The sequence below is a fragment of the Eptatretus burgeri genome, chromosome 5, assembly GCF_056783735.1.
Source record: "Eptatretus burgeri isolate ZD-2024b chromosome 5, Ebu_testis_v1, whole genome shotgun sequence".
In the NCBI taxonomy this organism is placed as follows: Eukaryota; Metazoa; Chordata; class Myxini; order Myxiniformes; family Myxinidae; genus Eptatretus; species Eptatretus burgeri.
In genome coordinates this window covers 6,915,828-6,930,827 of record NC_140965.1, presented here as the reverse complement: position 1 = coordinate 6,930,827, position 15,000 = coordinate 6,915,828, and the positions used below count along the sequence as shown (strand labels likewise).

The 15,000-nt window shown below is 44.2% G+C and overlaps 1 protein-coding gene and 1 pseudogene across 4 annotated transcripts in view; one reads left to right on the top strand and one right to left on the bottom strand.

The window, feature by feature from the left end:
• LOC147025789 (kinesin-like protein KIF13A) overlaps nucleotides 1–15,000 on the bottom strand; it is a 178,372-nt gene that overhangs the window by 90,035 nt on the left and 73,337 nt on the right. For all 4 annotated transcript variants that reach the window (XM_085880595.1, XM_085880594.1, XM_085880597.1 and 1 more), the window contains exons 6-9: nucleotides 12,165–12,345; nucleotides 11,848–11,932; nucleotides 9,539–9,673; nucleotides 9,311–9,423 (exon numbers count right to left, since the gene is read on the bottom strand). In XM_085880595.1, the coding sequence (XP_085736721.1) occupies nucleotides 9,311–9,423; nucleotides 9,539–9,673; nucleotides 11,848–11,932; nucleotides 12,165–12,345 (514 nt within the window). The remainder of the gene's footprint in view (nucleotides 1–9,310; nucleotides 9,424–9,538; nucleotides 9,674–11,847; nucleotides 11,933–12,164; nucleotides 12,346–15,000) is intronic.
• Nucleotides 7,934–8,074, top strand: LOC147025790 (signal recognition particle RNA; annotated as a pseudogene).

The window sequence follows — 15,000 nt, the reverse complement described above, 5'->3', positions numbered from 1 at the left end:
GCAGTTCTCGCAGCTTGCAAACTGTTGCCTTGCGGATCCTGGCGCACATGGAAATGAACAGGGGGGGGCAAAGCAAAAATTGAACGGGGCTGGTGAACGTGGGCAGTGGGCGTGGCATGGCAAAGGCAGCAGGCAAACACAGCCGGCAGATGAACTGGCCGGCAGATGAACTGGCCGGCACAGGCCTTGAAGTACCACAGCTGCAGATGATCCGGCCGGCACAGGCCTTGCAGCAACACAACAGCTGCCGATGAAGTGGGCTGGCACAGGCCTTGAAGAAAAACAGCCAGACGGCAGATGAAGTTGGCCAGCCTTTGCCGTTCAGTGAAGGTTGGTGGAGGGAGTGCGGTGGTGCTGGCCACTTGGAAGGCGGGCTCGGACCTACCTACCTGTCTCCCTCCCAACCTATCGCCTTTGCCTGTCACTGTACATACCCACTCCCTTAATTTGTCAAACCCCAATTTAGCCCCAACTTATTTTTTTATTATTATTATTTTTTTCTTTTACTTCCTCCTATAAATCGTCCCCTAACCCCCTTTATCGTCCTTGTTCGGCTAACCTATCCTGTCACCTAGCCTACTCCCAACCCCTACGTTCCCTTCCCGGAGGGGAATAAGGGAGAGCTAACGTCCTGTGTCGAGGCCCAACTCAAGCCTCAGAATGGCCTCCCCAGAGTTCGGCGATCTATAACCAAAGTGGATCCCTTAAACTACAGCACGTTCCTTTTAACACTACGTAGCTAAGCTACGTCCCCTCTACACATTCACAGGTCTGTCACTGTCTCCAAATAATTCATTTTATTTCCCAACCTGAAGCTCACTAAATCCCTCGAACTAATCCATTCCAAGGACTCCATGAGGACTTCCCCCTGCCCCATGAAGTCGGTCTAGCTAAGCTAACCCTTCCCCCTAACTAGTTTCCATCCTGTGCCCAGGGTCAAGGGGGTCTTCCACCCCTTGCCCAGGAATCCTGTGCACCCGAAAGTGAGGCTTGTTTTTTTTTTTTTTTTTTTTCATGCACAGCACCAGCGCGGCAACTCGCGCACTTTACACCTGCCCGTGACGTCATGCAGCTGCACGTGTACCTCGTCCCTCCTTGGACGGTACCATCCGGCCGGGATACCCCTCCTGCCGGATTCCAACCACACGTGCAGCCATGACGTCACCGTGCGCATAAAAAAAAAACACAAGCCCCACGTCTCGAGGGGTTCCCCACGCGAACACATGTGCTTTGCCCGTTGGAGCTTAACACACACGATCGCGTGGAGAACCCGTCCGGTCCAAATCCGTTATCCTGCCTAAACTTTGTCCGTCCGCGGGATCGGCAAATCCACCGCGTGCGTTTCCGGACCGGGACTTCACTCTCGCAAGCGAGCACGTGGCGGTCTCGTGCGTTGCACAGCACGGACCTCGTGCTCACTGCTGGGTGAACCCGGCACGGTCCCCGAAACAACTACAGCCGCTACTCGGCTTTCTTTCCTCTGTCGTCGTCGTCGTCGCCTCCATTCCACACACGCACTCCCGCGTGTTACGACGCTCACAGTCCATTCCATCACATTCACACCGGGAGACGCGGCTGCGTGCTCCCGCATGCCAACCGACATCTCCCTCACATACCGCTCTCTCACACACACGGTCTCCCTTGCACACAGCGACCTTGCACACGGCCGTTCACTCACGCATGCTACCTCTCTCGCACACGTGGCTCCACGCACTCGCGGCCTTTCACTCACTCGTAGTGCCTCACTCACACACGCGGGGGCACTCACCCGCGGTGTTTCATCCACACACGGCGTGCTGGGAAGCACACACTCCGGCACACTCGCCACCACACCACTCACACGTGGTGCTCCATTCATACTGGCCGTTTCATCCACACACACGGCCTCACTCACACACGGTGCCTCACCCACACACGGCGACGCACTCACGCCTTGCACCACACACACAGGGACAACTACACTGGGGATTCGTGTCCCCACAAAGGTCTCCGGGGCCTCTATACCCCCCAAGCTCTCCGTGCACCTGTCCACAGCACCCATCCCCTCAACCTCGCAAAGCACGACCGAACTCACCTGGTCGTGACTCGCCTCAAGGGGGCATACTCCCTCCCCTCGTTCCTGGAGGAGGCCATCCAGCTGCTCGCACTGGGCCTCCACCCAGTCAGCCAGCTCCCCCTCATGGTCCTCCACTACCTCTGTGTGCGTCACTAACCTTGTCCAATTCACCCTCTATCTCCCGTGTCTCTATACATTTTATTCTTTCTGTCGTCTCCTCTTGTCTATTGGTCTCTGCTTCTTTCTGGCGTCTTTCCCTTATCTTTATGTAGGTCAACCTTGCTTTCTCCTTCAGTCGCTCCCGTCCTTCCCTGTTTTTCACTCCTTGCTCTTTCACGATCTCTGCGTACCTCATCCTTGCTTTCCGTCTTAATTGTTCTCTTCTCTCCCTCGCAATTCCTTTCACCTCGTCTCTTGTCTCCCGTGTCTCTATACATTTTCTCTCCTTGTTCCTTATTTCTGTCTCTTCCTGGTTCCTTTTTCCTTCCCATCTGAGTCGTTCTTTCTCTCTGAGCCCCATTAGCTGTTCGTTCTCCCTCCGGAGCTCCTCAATCTCCGTTGACTCCAGTTTCGCTCTCCGTTTTAGTTGTTCAATTTCACACTCATATAGTTGTTGTTTTCTCTCCCACTGTGCCTCTTGCTCTTTGTTTTCCAATCTCATTGTTTCTTTCAATTGGCTCATTTCCTTCCTGTGTTTCATTCGCTGTTCTCTCACTACTCTTCCTCGTTTCCTCTCCTGTCCTTCCTTCTCCAGTTTCATGGTTTTCTTCATTTGGTTAATCTCCTTTTTGTGTTTCATTTGCTGCTGTCTAATTACTCTTCCTCGTTTCCTCTCCTGTCTTTCCTTATCCAGTTTCATGGTTTTCTTCATTTGGTTCATCTCCATTTTGTGTTTCATTCGCTGTTCTTTGTCTATCTCCTCGTACTCCAGCCTCAGCTTTTCTTTCAATTGGTCAACCTCAGATTCATGTTCTTTTTGTTTTCTATTCCATTGTTCCTCTCGTTCTTCCCTCTCCAATCTCCTTGTGTCCTTCAATCTCCTGATTTCTCCTTCCTGCTTCATTCCTTGCTCCTTCAACTTCTCCTCGTATTCCAACCTATTTTTTTCCTTTTGTCGTTCAGTTTCAAATTCATACACTTTCAGTTTTTTATTCCACTGTCTCTCTTGTTCCTCATTCTGCAATCTCGTTATTTCTTTCAGTTGGCTGACTTCCTTCTCCTGTCTGATTTGTTCTTCCTTCATTACTCTTTTTTGCATCTCATTCTGCAATCTCGTGGTTTCCTTCAGTTGGCTGATTTCCTTCTCCTGTCTCATTCCTTGTTCTTTCAGTACCCTTTCTTGTTCTTCATTCTGCAATCTCGTTATTTCTTTCAGTTGGCTGACTTCCTTCTCCTGTCTGATTCGTTCTTCCATCATTACTCTTTCTTGCATCTCATTCTGCAATCTCGTGGTTTCCTTCAGTTGACTGATTTCCTTCTCCTGTCTCATTCCTTGTTCTTTCAGTACTCTTTCTTGTTCCTCATTCTTTAATCTGGCCTTCGCTTCCAGCTGTTCGATCTGTACTGTGTGGTTTCTTAATGTTTCATTCTCTGTTGTCGTTCTTTCTTCTCTCACCATCCTCAACTCGTTTTGTAATTCCCTCTCTTTGTTCTGGTGTTTCTGTAACTCAGAAGCTTTCTTTTCCAATTCCTTTCTCATCTCCGCACACTCCGACTTTGCTTTGGCTTTGAATTGTTCAATCTGCTCAGTGTGGTTCCTTAACGTTTCATTCTCTGTTTTCTTCCTTTCCTCTTTTAACATCCTCAGTTCGTCTTGTAATCCTCTTTCTTTGTTTTCGTGTTTCAGTATCTCAGAAGTTTTTGTTTCCAATTCCTTTCTCAATTTGCGTGCTTCTTCACTCATTTCATCTCTTCTTTCCACCGCTTCCCTCCTCAATTCGTCCCTTTTTTTACTGTATTCATTCAGTTTTTTCTGCCATTCCTTTCCCATTCTAATCTCCCCTTCCAGGATTTCTCTTTTAAACTGGCTTGCCCTTACCTCTCGCTTCAGTAGTTCCAATTCTCCATCTTGTTCGCGTTTTTCCTTTTCGAGCTTTGTTTTCCTTTCTCCTTCCTCCCTCAATTCTCCCTGCAGTTCTTCGAACTGTTCTGACTTTTCCAGCAATTCCTCCGACCTTTCCTCGAGCTGTCTCTCTCCTCTTTTTATCTTCCATTCTAGGCTTTCTCTTTCCTGATTGCCTGTTCTTATCTCTTCCTTCAATTGTTCCAACTCACCATCGTGTTCACATTTTTTCTCTTCCAACAGTATTTCCCTCACTCTCTCCTCCAGTTCTTTGAACCGCCTTGCTTGCTCCAATAATTTTTCCATTAATTGTTTTACTTCCAAGTCGTGCTCCTTTTGTTTCTTTTCGAGCTCGGTTTTCCATTCTTCCTCCCATTGTTTCCTTTCCTGGGAGATACCAATCTGCTGTTCCTCTATTCTTTTGTTCAGTTTGCTCTTCGCATATTCCAACTGACGGGTATAAAACACTACCAAATTCTTTTTCCCACGTAATTTGTCGACTCTATTGGCCAAGTCATGTTTTTGCCACCGAATTCGTTCCAGTAAATCGTCCAATCGCTGTGTCCCCCCATACACGTAATTTTTCTGAAGCGCATCTGCGTGCCGTTGTGACTCGTCCACTCCACGTTGCACCTCCTCGATATATTCTTCATAACGCTTCACCTTTTCCAAGACATCCCCCAATTGTGCCTGAAGCCTGCCAATGCTCGCATAGTCATCCTGCCACGCCTGCCATGGCACATGCCGTGACCACATGCCTTGAACCGGTGACTGGGAGCTCACGCCTCGTGCTGTGCCATTAATATCAGCCCGCTCCGTGCTGCCGTTGTGCGACTCCGTTTGCCGGCAAAGTTCGTGCTCAAGCCACTCCCACTGACCACAGTTAGTGGTGGGGTTATAATTATAAAAAGAACCGACCTGGGCCATGGATCCTACATGACGACACATACCTAATACCCCCGGCTCCCGCTCGCCTTGAGACGCCATCTTGCTTCTCTTAAAGGGTTAATTTGAATCGCTCGTAATTTGGAGGGAATCGGGGGTCGCTTCTCTCACCCCTGGACCGATTCCCGTGAATTTAATTGGAGACAGGAGAGCCCGTTTTCCTGTTCTCCGATACCAGTGCCGCGAGGAGGGCGATGGATTTGTATCCCACTCCTGACACCAGTGTTACGGATTCGCGCCCGCCGGCGTGCGAACGGCCACGTAACTCGAATCGCGGCACGTCGCCCACCGGACGGACAATCCAGTCGTGACCCTCTCGGACTAACACCGGGAACCAGTCACGGGTGGACCTTTCGGTCTCACCGCGATCGAGCCAATCGGCCCCCGCGTGGGATAGGGTTGCTCGCCAAATTCGACCTACCTAAGTACCCACACGGAGGGTAGACCGGGCGATCGCACCTCGCCGCAGGTCGACTTCGGACACGGGCCACTTAAGCGACCCGTTCCGTACTATCGGGATAACCGAGCAGTGTTATCGTCGGCCTCGACGGTTCGATTAATTATCGGGCGTATTCAGCCCACTACCAACCCTTTACGTGAAGCAAGATGGGGATTCAATAGAGGAAAAGACGAAGCGAAGCGGGAAACAGTTCAACACAAAGCACATTTATTCGCGGCACACGGGAAGCACACATATACAATTCCACCAAAAGCACATAGAAAAGAAGAAAACAAAAAGCAAATGCGACAATGCAGATCTAATACCGACTACGCGAGCACACGGCAACACTTATACAATTTTACTTCACAGACGGCGCCGACAACACATATTCCCAAAGCAAAAGAAAAGAGAACCACCCTCCAGGATGAGAGGGTAGGCGGGCCTGGGGCCGAGACCGTGTCGGGCCTACCCGTCTGGTGATGAGACGCGGAGCGGCGGTGGTGCCTCAACTCCGCGGGACTCGCGGACAGTGTCTGGTAGGGGGTGGGAAGGGGGCCCCCTTGGTCGCACTATCTCAGCGCGGGGGGAAACAGGAGGGGGTTGCTGATGCTTGGGGAAAGGAGGATTTTTACTCTGTCTCGGGTCCCGCGACGAGCGTCTCCACCTCGACCAGGTCGCGCCGTCGGCCTCCCTGGTGTGCAGCTCCCGGCACCGATGCGAGCACCCCCTCGTCTGCCTTCGCCGCCTCTCCACAGCTCCGTCCTCTTCGCTCCGACTCCAACTCCGAACTCTTCCTCCTGCGAACTCCTTCCAACGCACACACGACCGCGAAGTCTTAACTGCCTTGACTGACGAACGCGGTCGCTTATATAAGCCCTGTGGCTTCGCCTTTGACCCCCTGCCTTCGACCTTTCACCTCGCTCCCCATTGGCCCGAGAAAAAGTGGGCGTGAATGCTTTTTGATCCATGAATTTGCATATAGCGACCGCCCTCCAACGCCCTGGAGGCGGGGCCAAATCGCCCCTCGCTCACCGATTGGACGGAACAAAAGTGGGCGTGAGTCGTTTTTGATCCGTTTTTGGAGCGGAAAGTCCGTGGTTTTGTACACGCTGTTCAGCGCGCGCCCTGCACGAGTCCAATACCGGTACCCACAAGCGGCGCAAGAACGGTGGCGATGCGACGGTTGCGAGGTGTGACGATAAAGGTCGTGGCTGTTGTGGTGAAGCGGCGTTGTGGTGGGTTGTTGATGTTGTGATGACTGTTGAGACGTGGTTGGTGGTGGTAATAATGGCGGTTGGTCCAAAATAAAGATAGTAAAAGAAAAACGGCTATCCTGAAGAGTCGCAGCACGCATGAATGACATTTATTCCCTCTAGACAACGGGTTTGGGCCTAACTACACATATACTTACCGAGATATCTCACCTAAGGGAGCTGAATGGTGGTTTGCGAATTTGGTAACCACAACAATATATATATATATATATATATATATATATATATATATATATATATATATATATATATATATATATATATATATATATATATATATATATATATATATATATATCACAAGAGCTCAAAAAGTTGGAGACGGATTTGGATGAAACTTGGTGGACACGTTGGATGTGTGACAAGGAAGAATTGATTCCACTTTGGTGAAGATCCGAATCTGGATACGATAATTAATTAATTTATAAAGCAATTCCTCACCATTGAGATTTAGGACCAAAAACGATATAGAACTAACTGTATGGCATATTTCAAAAATGTATTGGGCCTAATATGTTCTTGTGGATCAGGCATTACGTTGTGGAGGTATGCGCTCTACCGAGTGCCCTTCGAGTTTGCATTTGTATTTATCTATGCTGAAGTGACGGGTCGTATAATGGAAGATCATACAAAAAGGGGAAACGTCGTGGAAAATAAAATTTCACATTATCAGCGAGCCAGCCACCGCCCGTTTCAATGCAGGACAACACATGGCCAACACACGAGTGTCCCCAAACTTTGTTCAAGTCAACCGACATACAGTATTCAGTGACTGCGAATATTGTAGAGCGCTCGCCAAACGGCTTGCTTCGCACGCGAATAGCAATCACCGAACCGGGTTTGCTCACCCCGAACCGAACTAACAGCTTCAAACCCCAGCGAGGTTACCTTGGATAAGCCTCAAGACCCCATCGGGAGTGGTGACCGAGGATGCACCTTATGAAGGATATAATTAAATAATGTTGTTAATTATCTTCAAAAGGGGGTGTTTTAAGTAGCCAAAACATCCAATTTTCACTCCTGCACTTCCTTGGAGTTTTCTTAGTGTACAAGCAAAGTTTCAGTCTGCTAGGTTTTATAGTTTTTTAGTTATGGAGGAGACACACTGACACACTGACATTTTAGTATAAATATTTTTATTCACTTGTAATAAAACTGGGCGTAGTGGTGTGCGCCTGTAATCCAGCTACTCGGAGGCTTGGGTTGGAGGATCGCTTGAGGACGGGAGCCCTGCACTGGGCCGCGCTATGAGAGGGTGCAGGGCAGCCCGGAATCATGGTGAAACCCAATCCTTATCCCTGTGTCGCAAGAGGCGACCAGGGTTGCGTCAGGAAGGGCATCCGGCGTAAAACCTGTGCCAAGTCAGTATGCGGATCATAACGGATGATCCGCTGTGGCGACCCCTAATGGGAGCAGCCGAAAGACGAACAACAACATTTTTATTCACTTGTAATATACTGAAACAGTTGAAATGTGTACCTTATAGCAGCACCTGGTGGAAACCAGTGTTGCAAAACATTAAATACGCCATAGACATCATAAGAGTGTGGGAATGAATCCCTCCATAAGGGCAGGTTCTTTGCTAGTTATGTTAATTTATTGACACTGCACCCTTTCGAGTGCAATAAAAATCTTATTTATATATATATATATATATATATATATATATATATATATATATATATATATATATATATATATATATATATATATATATATATATATATATATATATATATCACAATGTTGGTAAGGTAAGGCAAGAAGTGTTAAGATATTTCTGGTGTGAGTGGGGAGGAGGGTGTGTGCACTTTTTGTTGGTGTGTGGTTTGTGTGCTTTCTGTTGGTATGTAGTGTGGGTATTTTCTGTTGGTGTGTGTGTTTGTGTGAGTGAGTGTGTTTTTTTTTCTGTCTTCCATCTCTCTTTCTTTCTTTTTCCTTGTCTATGGAGGGGTGTATCTTGCAAATAGTTTTTGTAAGGTTCACTTGGCTGCGCCTGAATGGGTTTGAGGGTAGAGGAGTTGCAGCCGAAAACCGAATCCTATGCAGGTTACTCCTGATGACTCCATCTTTGTCTGTTTGGTCCTGCTGATACTCCAGTGCTGTATTTGGTCAGTTATTTGATGATGAACTAAAGAATAGTTGAGAGGAGGCCCAACGAGGTAGATATTTGCGAACAAAGTCAACTCTACTTCCAGTTAGGAAATAGCAGGAGACACTTGGGTTCTTCATAGTTTAGCAAATGTCGCAAGGGGGTTTTATCGACACAACAGAAAAACTATCCATGATTAAAACAGGTCTGCAGTCACATAATGGATACATGGTTATGTCGCAGGTTGATAAAGCTTACACGGATATCCATTTCATCTTCAAGCACATGATGGAGATGTGGTCATGTCCATTTAATTAGCACGATACCATTGGTATTATAAGTACAAGTGAAGCAAGTAAATGTATGACAACGATTTCCCAAAAGGAGGAGTATACAAGCGGGTAGAAGACAGAAATAAAACACAATCATATGAACAAACTTGTTGATGTTGCTTCCTTCACGAAGCCGCTCTCCTGCCGCCCCAGTCTTAGAAACCCTCTCACTCCCTGCGAGATCCACCAGACTCAGTCGGCTTGCCTTCTCACCCGATGTCTGAAAACCATCAACACAGATATAGTATATTGTATAATTATTACACAAACAAAGCTGAAAACAACATGCGACAATGAGAGGTCGGAGGAGGTGATGCAAGATAAACTGTGCTCACCCCAGATTGCAGGTCACACAAAGTCTGTGTGAGGACTATGGTGAACACCGCATGGGACCGACTGCTTTCCTCATTCATGTTTGTGGCGGCGATTGTCCGTGACTTGTTTCCCTCCAACATCAATGACTCGATATCCTAAGGAACAACAACCGAAGGTCAAATACCTGGTGTGTGTGTGTGATGTGTGTGATGTGTGTGATGTGTGTGTATATATATATATATATATATGTATATATATATATATATGTATATATATATATATATATATATATATATATATATGTATATATATATGTATATATATATATATATATATATATATATATATATATATGTATATATATATATATATATATATATATATATGTATATATATATATATATATATATATATATATATATATATATATATATATATATATATATATATATATATATATATATATATATATATATATATATATATATGTATATGTATATATATATATATATATATATATATATATATATATATATATATATATATATATATATATATATGTATATATATATATATATATATATATATATATATATATATATATATATGTATATGTATATATATATATATATATGTATATATATATATATATATATATATATATATATATATATATATATATATATATATATATATATATATATATATATATATATATATATATATATATATACACACCTCGATTTACGTCTATGATGTGTTCTTGAAAACTGCGACTTAAATCGAAACAACTTAAATCTAATCATTTTTTCCAGAAGAAATACAGTAATGAAGTAAGGCTGTGTGGGAGGTGGGGAGGGGGACGTAGTCATGTTCACCTTTGATATTACCTTTTCGGCTTAGGCAAAGATAATTTCAACACTTAATCGAACACATTTTCACAGTAAAAAATTGAAATGAAATAATTTTATTAAACTACAATACAGCAAAATAATGTGTAAAGTATGCTGTGGTGGTGGTAGAGAAAGGAGGGAGAGAGTGAGAGTTTGAATGAGAGTGAGTTATGATCAGATGAAGGATGGAAGGCTTGCTACTCAAAATCCAGGCAGGGATTTGTAATCTGTTAAGGGTGCTGGGAATGACCCTCCTAATCTTCATGTAAGACACCATCAGGATCTTAAACATCCATAAACTAATACTCTCAGATGGGACACCCGGCTTAACGGTGCGTACCTCAAGACCATCTTGCCTGTGCATACACATAAACCTATCAAACCAGCCACGGCTTGCACTAAAGGTCACTTTAGCCATGACAGTGGAAATGGAACTCTCGCTCTCCTTTTTAGCTCGCCTGTTCAAAGAACAGAGAGCTATAGCGATACCCCTGGTGTGAGCGTCAGCATCAGGGTATAAATGTTAAACTTTTTGGTGCAAGTTATTTTTTCCTTTCTAATGTTTTTATCTACCACACTATTTTTTTATACGCCCGATATATTTATATCGGGCATATTATGTGATACCGGTCGTCCGTCTGTCCATCCGTCCGTCCGTTCCTGTCCGCACTCTAATTCCCAAACTTTTCAACTTTCACCGTTTCATATTTGGTACATAGGTACAGACTGCAGTGACGGTGTGTCACGACATACGTTCGTCATCTAAAGTGGTTGCCATGGCAAGCAGGATGCTCTTTTCCATGTAGTAGCACAATTCTGTATATACCTTCTTGTTCGGGCGTATATTGTGCTCACTTGCGCTCTTGTTACTGATTACAATATACAAATACATATATTGCTTTAAAATTATTTGGATCAGACTTCACTGCAATGCTCTGTAAAAAATATTAATTATTAGACGAGTCTTTTAAAAACGATAAATGTATAAACAGGTGAGCATTGGGTGGCTTTGACACCAACTCTGGTTTAAAAAGTCATCATGCAGACTTTTAGCTTCCTGCTGTATGATGGCTCGACTCAAAGACAGACATCCTCGTTCTACTGAGGCCCTCAATCCACATGTCCAGCATACGTTCTATCTTTTCCATGCAAGAGCTCCTTCGCTTCATAATTAACTTGGATGTTAATGGAGGAGCACATTTATCACTTTCACGAATTTGTTCTGCAATTTTATGAATGAAGAATTTGTCAGAAGAATGCGTTGCATGCTTGGAACAAGATTGCCCATAGGGGCAGGTACTCTGCTCGAGGATAAAGGATTAGACGTGATGCAATTAAAATTTACCATTATGTTAACATAGAGAAATGAAAAGAGACAAGCCGGAAGAACAAATTGACAAAGGAAAATAAATAAATAAATAAATAAAAAGAGCCACCTGGTAAGAAGCCACGGCAAGCTGAGATAGTCCATCAACATAGGGCCCAAGGATCTTGTGCTCACGCACACGAAGTGTTCTTCCTCTGCTCCAGAAACAAAAGTCAGCAAACTTTCACACACAAAGAGCAACTGAGCTGTTTGTAATTGCACCAGTTGCAACAGCTTGGATTATGCTCTACCTTCAATGCCAACAAAGAAAAAAAAAAAAAAAAAAACTAAAAAGTAAAATAAAACACTGGATTCCATTATTTATGCATCTTGTCCAGCAACATTAATCTGCATCAAAACCAACAGGTCACACAACGGGGGACGTACCCTTTAGGGTCTAACAGATCTCGAACACGCTCATTGTAAATCTCCATGTAGGAAACCTCCACCTTGAACGTGAGTTCCTCACACTGCTCGATTGCAACACGAGTAAACAATTGGCTGCAGAGACGAGGAATCAAGCCAGGCTGCTCAATGCTGCCCATCATGGTGTACGACTTCCCAGAGCCTGTCAGGTCAAACAAATGGCAGAGTACGTTTGATGCAACGGACGATTACAGGAGGATCACCTTACTTTGTTGTAGCCCCGACGCGAAGAAACCAACTTATTTCACGTTGATATTCTTGTCTTCTTGGTTTCTGTGTGAGAGTATGACCTGTTTGGGGATCCCATCTGAGCACTCGATCAGTTTATGATGCTGACATCTCACATCATGTGCTGATTTGTCCATTCTCTCAAGGTATTCACATTAAAAGGTCCACCGAATGAGAATAAATAAATTAATAACTTTTTTTGATGTGGTCATGTTGATTTTTAAGTAAAAAAAAACAAACAAACAAGCAGTCATAGACTGGTACTTACGAAATCGTCAACTTGACCTCTGACCTTGTCTAATAAAAGCTGTCTCGAGAGAAGGGAGCGACGCAAACCAGAAGTTTCTACGATGATTCTGCACCAAACCATCAAAAATCGAATGTTTGACCTCACTGTGACCTTGACCTTTGACCAAAATCTAATCAGCGCGAGCGATCACCCTCCTGAATCATTTGGTGTAATTTGACATTGGTAGCTTATTCCATTTGAGTTATAACTTTTTTGGGATGTTTGACCTCACTGTGACCTTGACCTTTGACCAAAATCTCATCAGCGCTAGCAATCACCCTCCTGAATCACGTGGTGTAATTTGACATTGGTAGCTTCTTCCGTTCGAGTTATGTTTTGGATGCTTGACCTCACTGTGACCTTGACCGTTGACCAAAATCTAATCAGCACGAGCCATCACCCTCCTGAATCACGTGGTGTAATTTGACATTGGTAGCTTCTTCCGTTCTCGAGTTATCATGTTTTGGATGCTTGACCTCACTGTGACCTTGACCTTTGACCAAAATCAAATCAGCGCTAGCCATCACCCTCCTGAATCATGTGGTATAATTTGACATTGGTAGCTTCTTCCGTTCTCGAGTTATCGTGCCTACAAACAAACAAACAAACACACAAACAAGCAGTCATAGACTGGTACTAACGAAATAGTCAACTTGACCTCTGACCTTGTCTAATAAAAGCTGTCTCTCGAGAAGGTTGTGACGCAAACCAGAAGTTTCTACGATGATTCTGTACCAAACCATCAAAAATCGAATGTTTGACCTCACTGTGATCTTGACCTTTGACTGATTTTGGCCAAAATCTAATCAGCACTAGCCATCACCCTCCTGAATCATGTGGTGCAATTTGACATTGGTTGCTTCTTCCGTTCTCGAGTTATCGTGCCCACAAACACACAAACAGAGGACGGAAGTGATCAATATACTTCCGAAATCTTTAGATTTCGTAAGTAACAAATAACTGAAGGTGGTTTTTTAATTCGAATGATTTATGAGGTGTTTCAGTTAAAAATATTAAACCAGTTGGGTACCGCTCCGAAAAATTCCAGATAAACTGCCATGACATAAATGGAGGTAAAGATTGTCAGTATGCAGCGAATAATGGCTGCACAACTCGCTTCAGACTCATCAGAGAGTGAATTTTATGAAGACTTTTCTGATCAAGAATCCCAAGATTATGACAACAGTCAAAATCATAATGTAGAAGATGTTGTTAGACCGTAAACGTATGAACCCAAGGTTGAAATGACTCCACGGGAGGAGAGGGGCCAATCAAGCGTTTTTGTTTTGGGGGGGGGGGCAATCGAGGGGAAAATGGCATCAAATAACATTAAAATCTTCGTTTAAGTAATTTTTCAAGAAAAGAACAATGATTAAGTGTTAATTGAAGCCACATCTATTCATGAAACCAAACACGATTTTCTGATTCTATGTACCATTAAAGTGTGAGCTACGAATGCATGTGAGCGAGTCTTTATTACTTACGAAATCTAAAGATTTCGTAAGTATATTGATGACTTCCGTCCTCTCTGTTTGTTTGTTTGTGTGTTTGTTTGTAGGCACGATAACTAGAGAACGGAAGAAGCTACCAATGTCAAATTACACCACGTGATTCAGGAGTGTGATGGTTAGCGTTGATTAGATTTTGGTCAAAATCGGTCAAAGTGAGGTCAAACATTCGATTTTTGATGGTTTGGGACAGATAACTTGAGAACGGAAGAAGCTACCAATGTCAAATTACACCACGTGATTCAGGAGGGTGATGTCTCGCGCCGATTCGATTTTGGTCAAAATCGGTCAAAGGTCAGTCACAGGGAGGTCAAACATCAAAAACAATTATAACTCGAGAACGGAAGAAGCTCCCAATGTCAAATTACACCACGTGATTCAGGAGGGTGATGGCTAGCGCTGATTACATTTTGATCAAAATCGGTCAAAGGTCAAGGTCACAGTGAGGTGAAACATTCGATTTTTGATGGTTTGGTACAGAATCATCGTAGAAACTTCTAGTTTGCGTCGCTACCTTCTCGAGAGACAGCTTTTATGAGACAAGGTCAGAGGTCAAGTTGACGATTTCGTAAGTACCAGTCTATGACTGCTTGTTTATTTGTTCCTGATACATTTCCAAACCCCTGGGCCAATTTCGCCCGAAATTTGCTCTATCGCATTATTTTCACGCATGGAAGGTCAATGTCACAATAAAAGCTTTCAATTATTAGTCAAATCGTTTTCAAAACAGGAAATATCAATTTGACTGATCAAGCATCATACGTCCCCCACC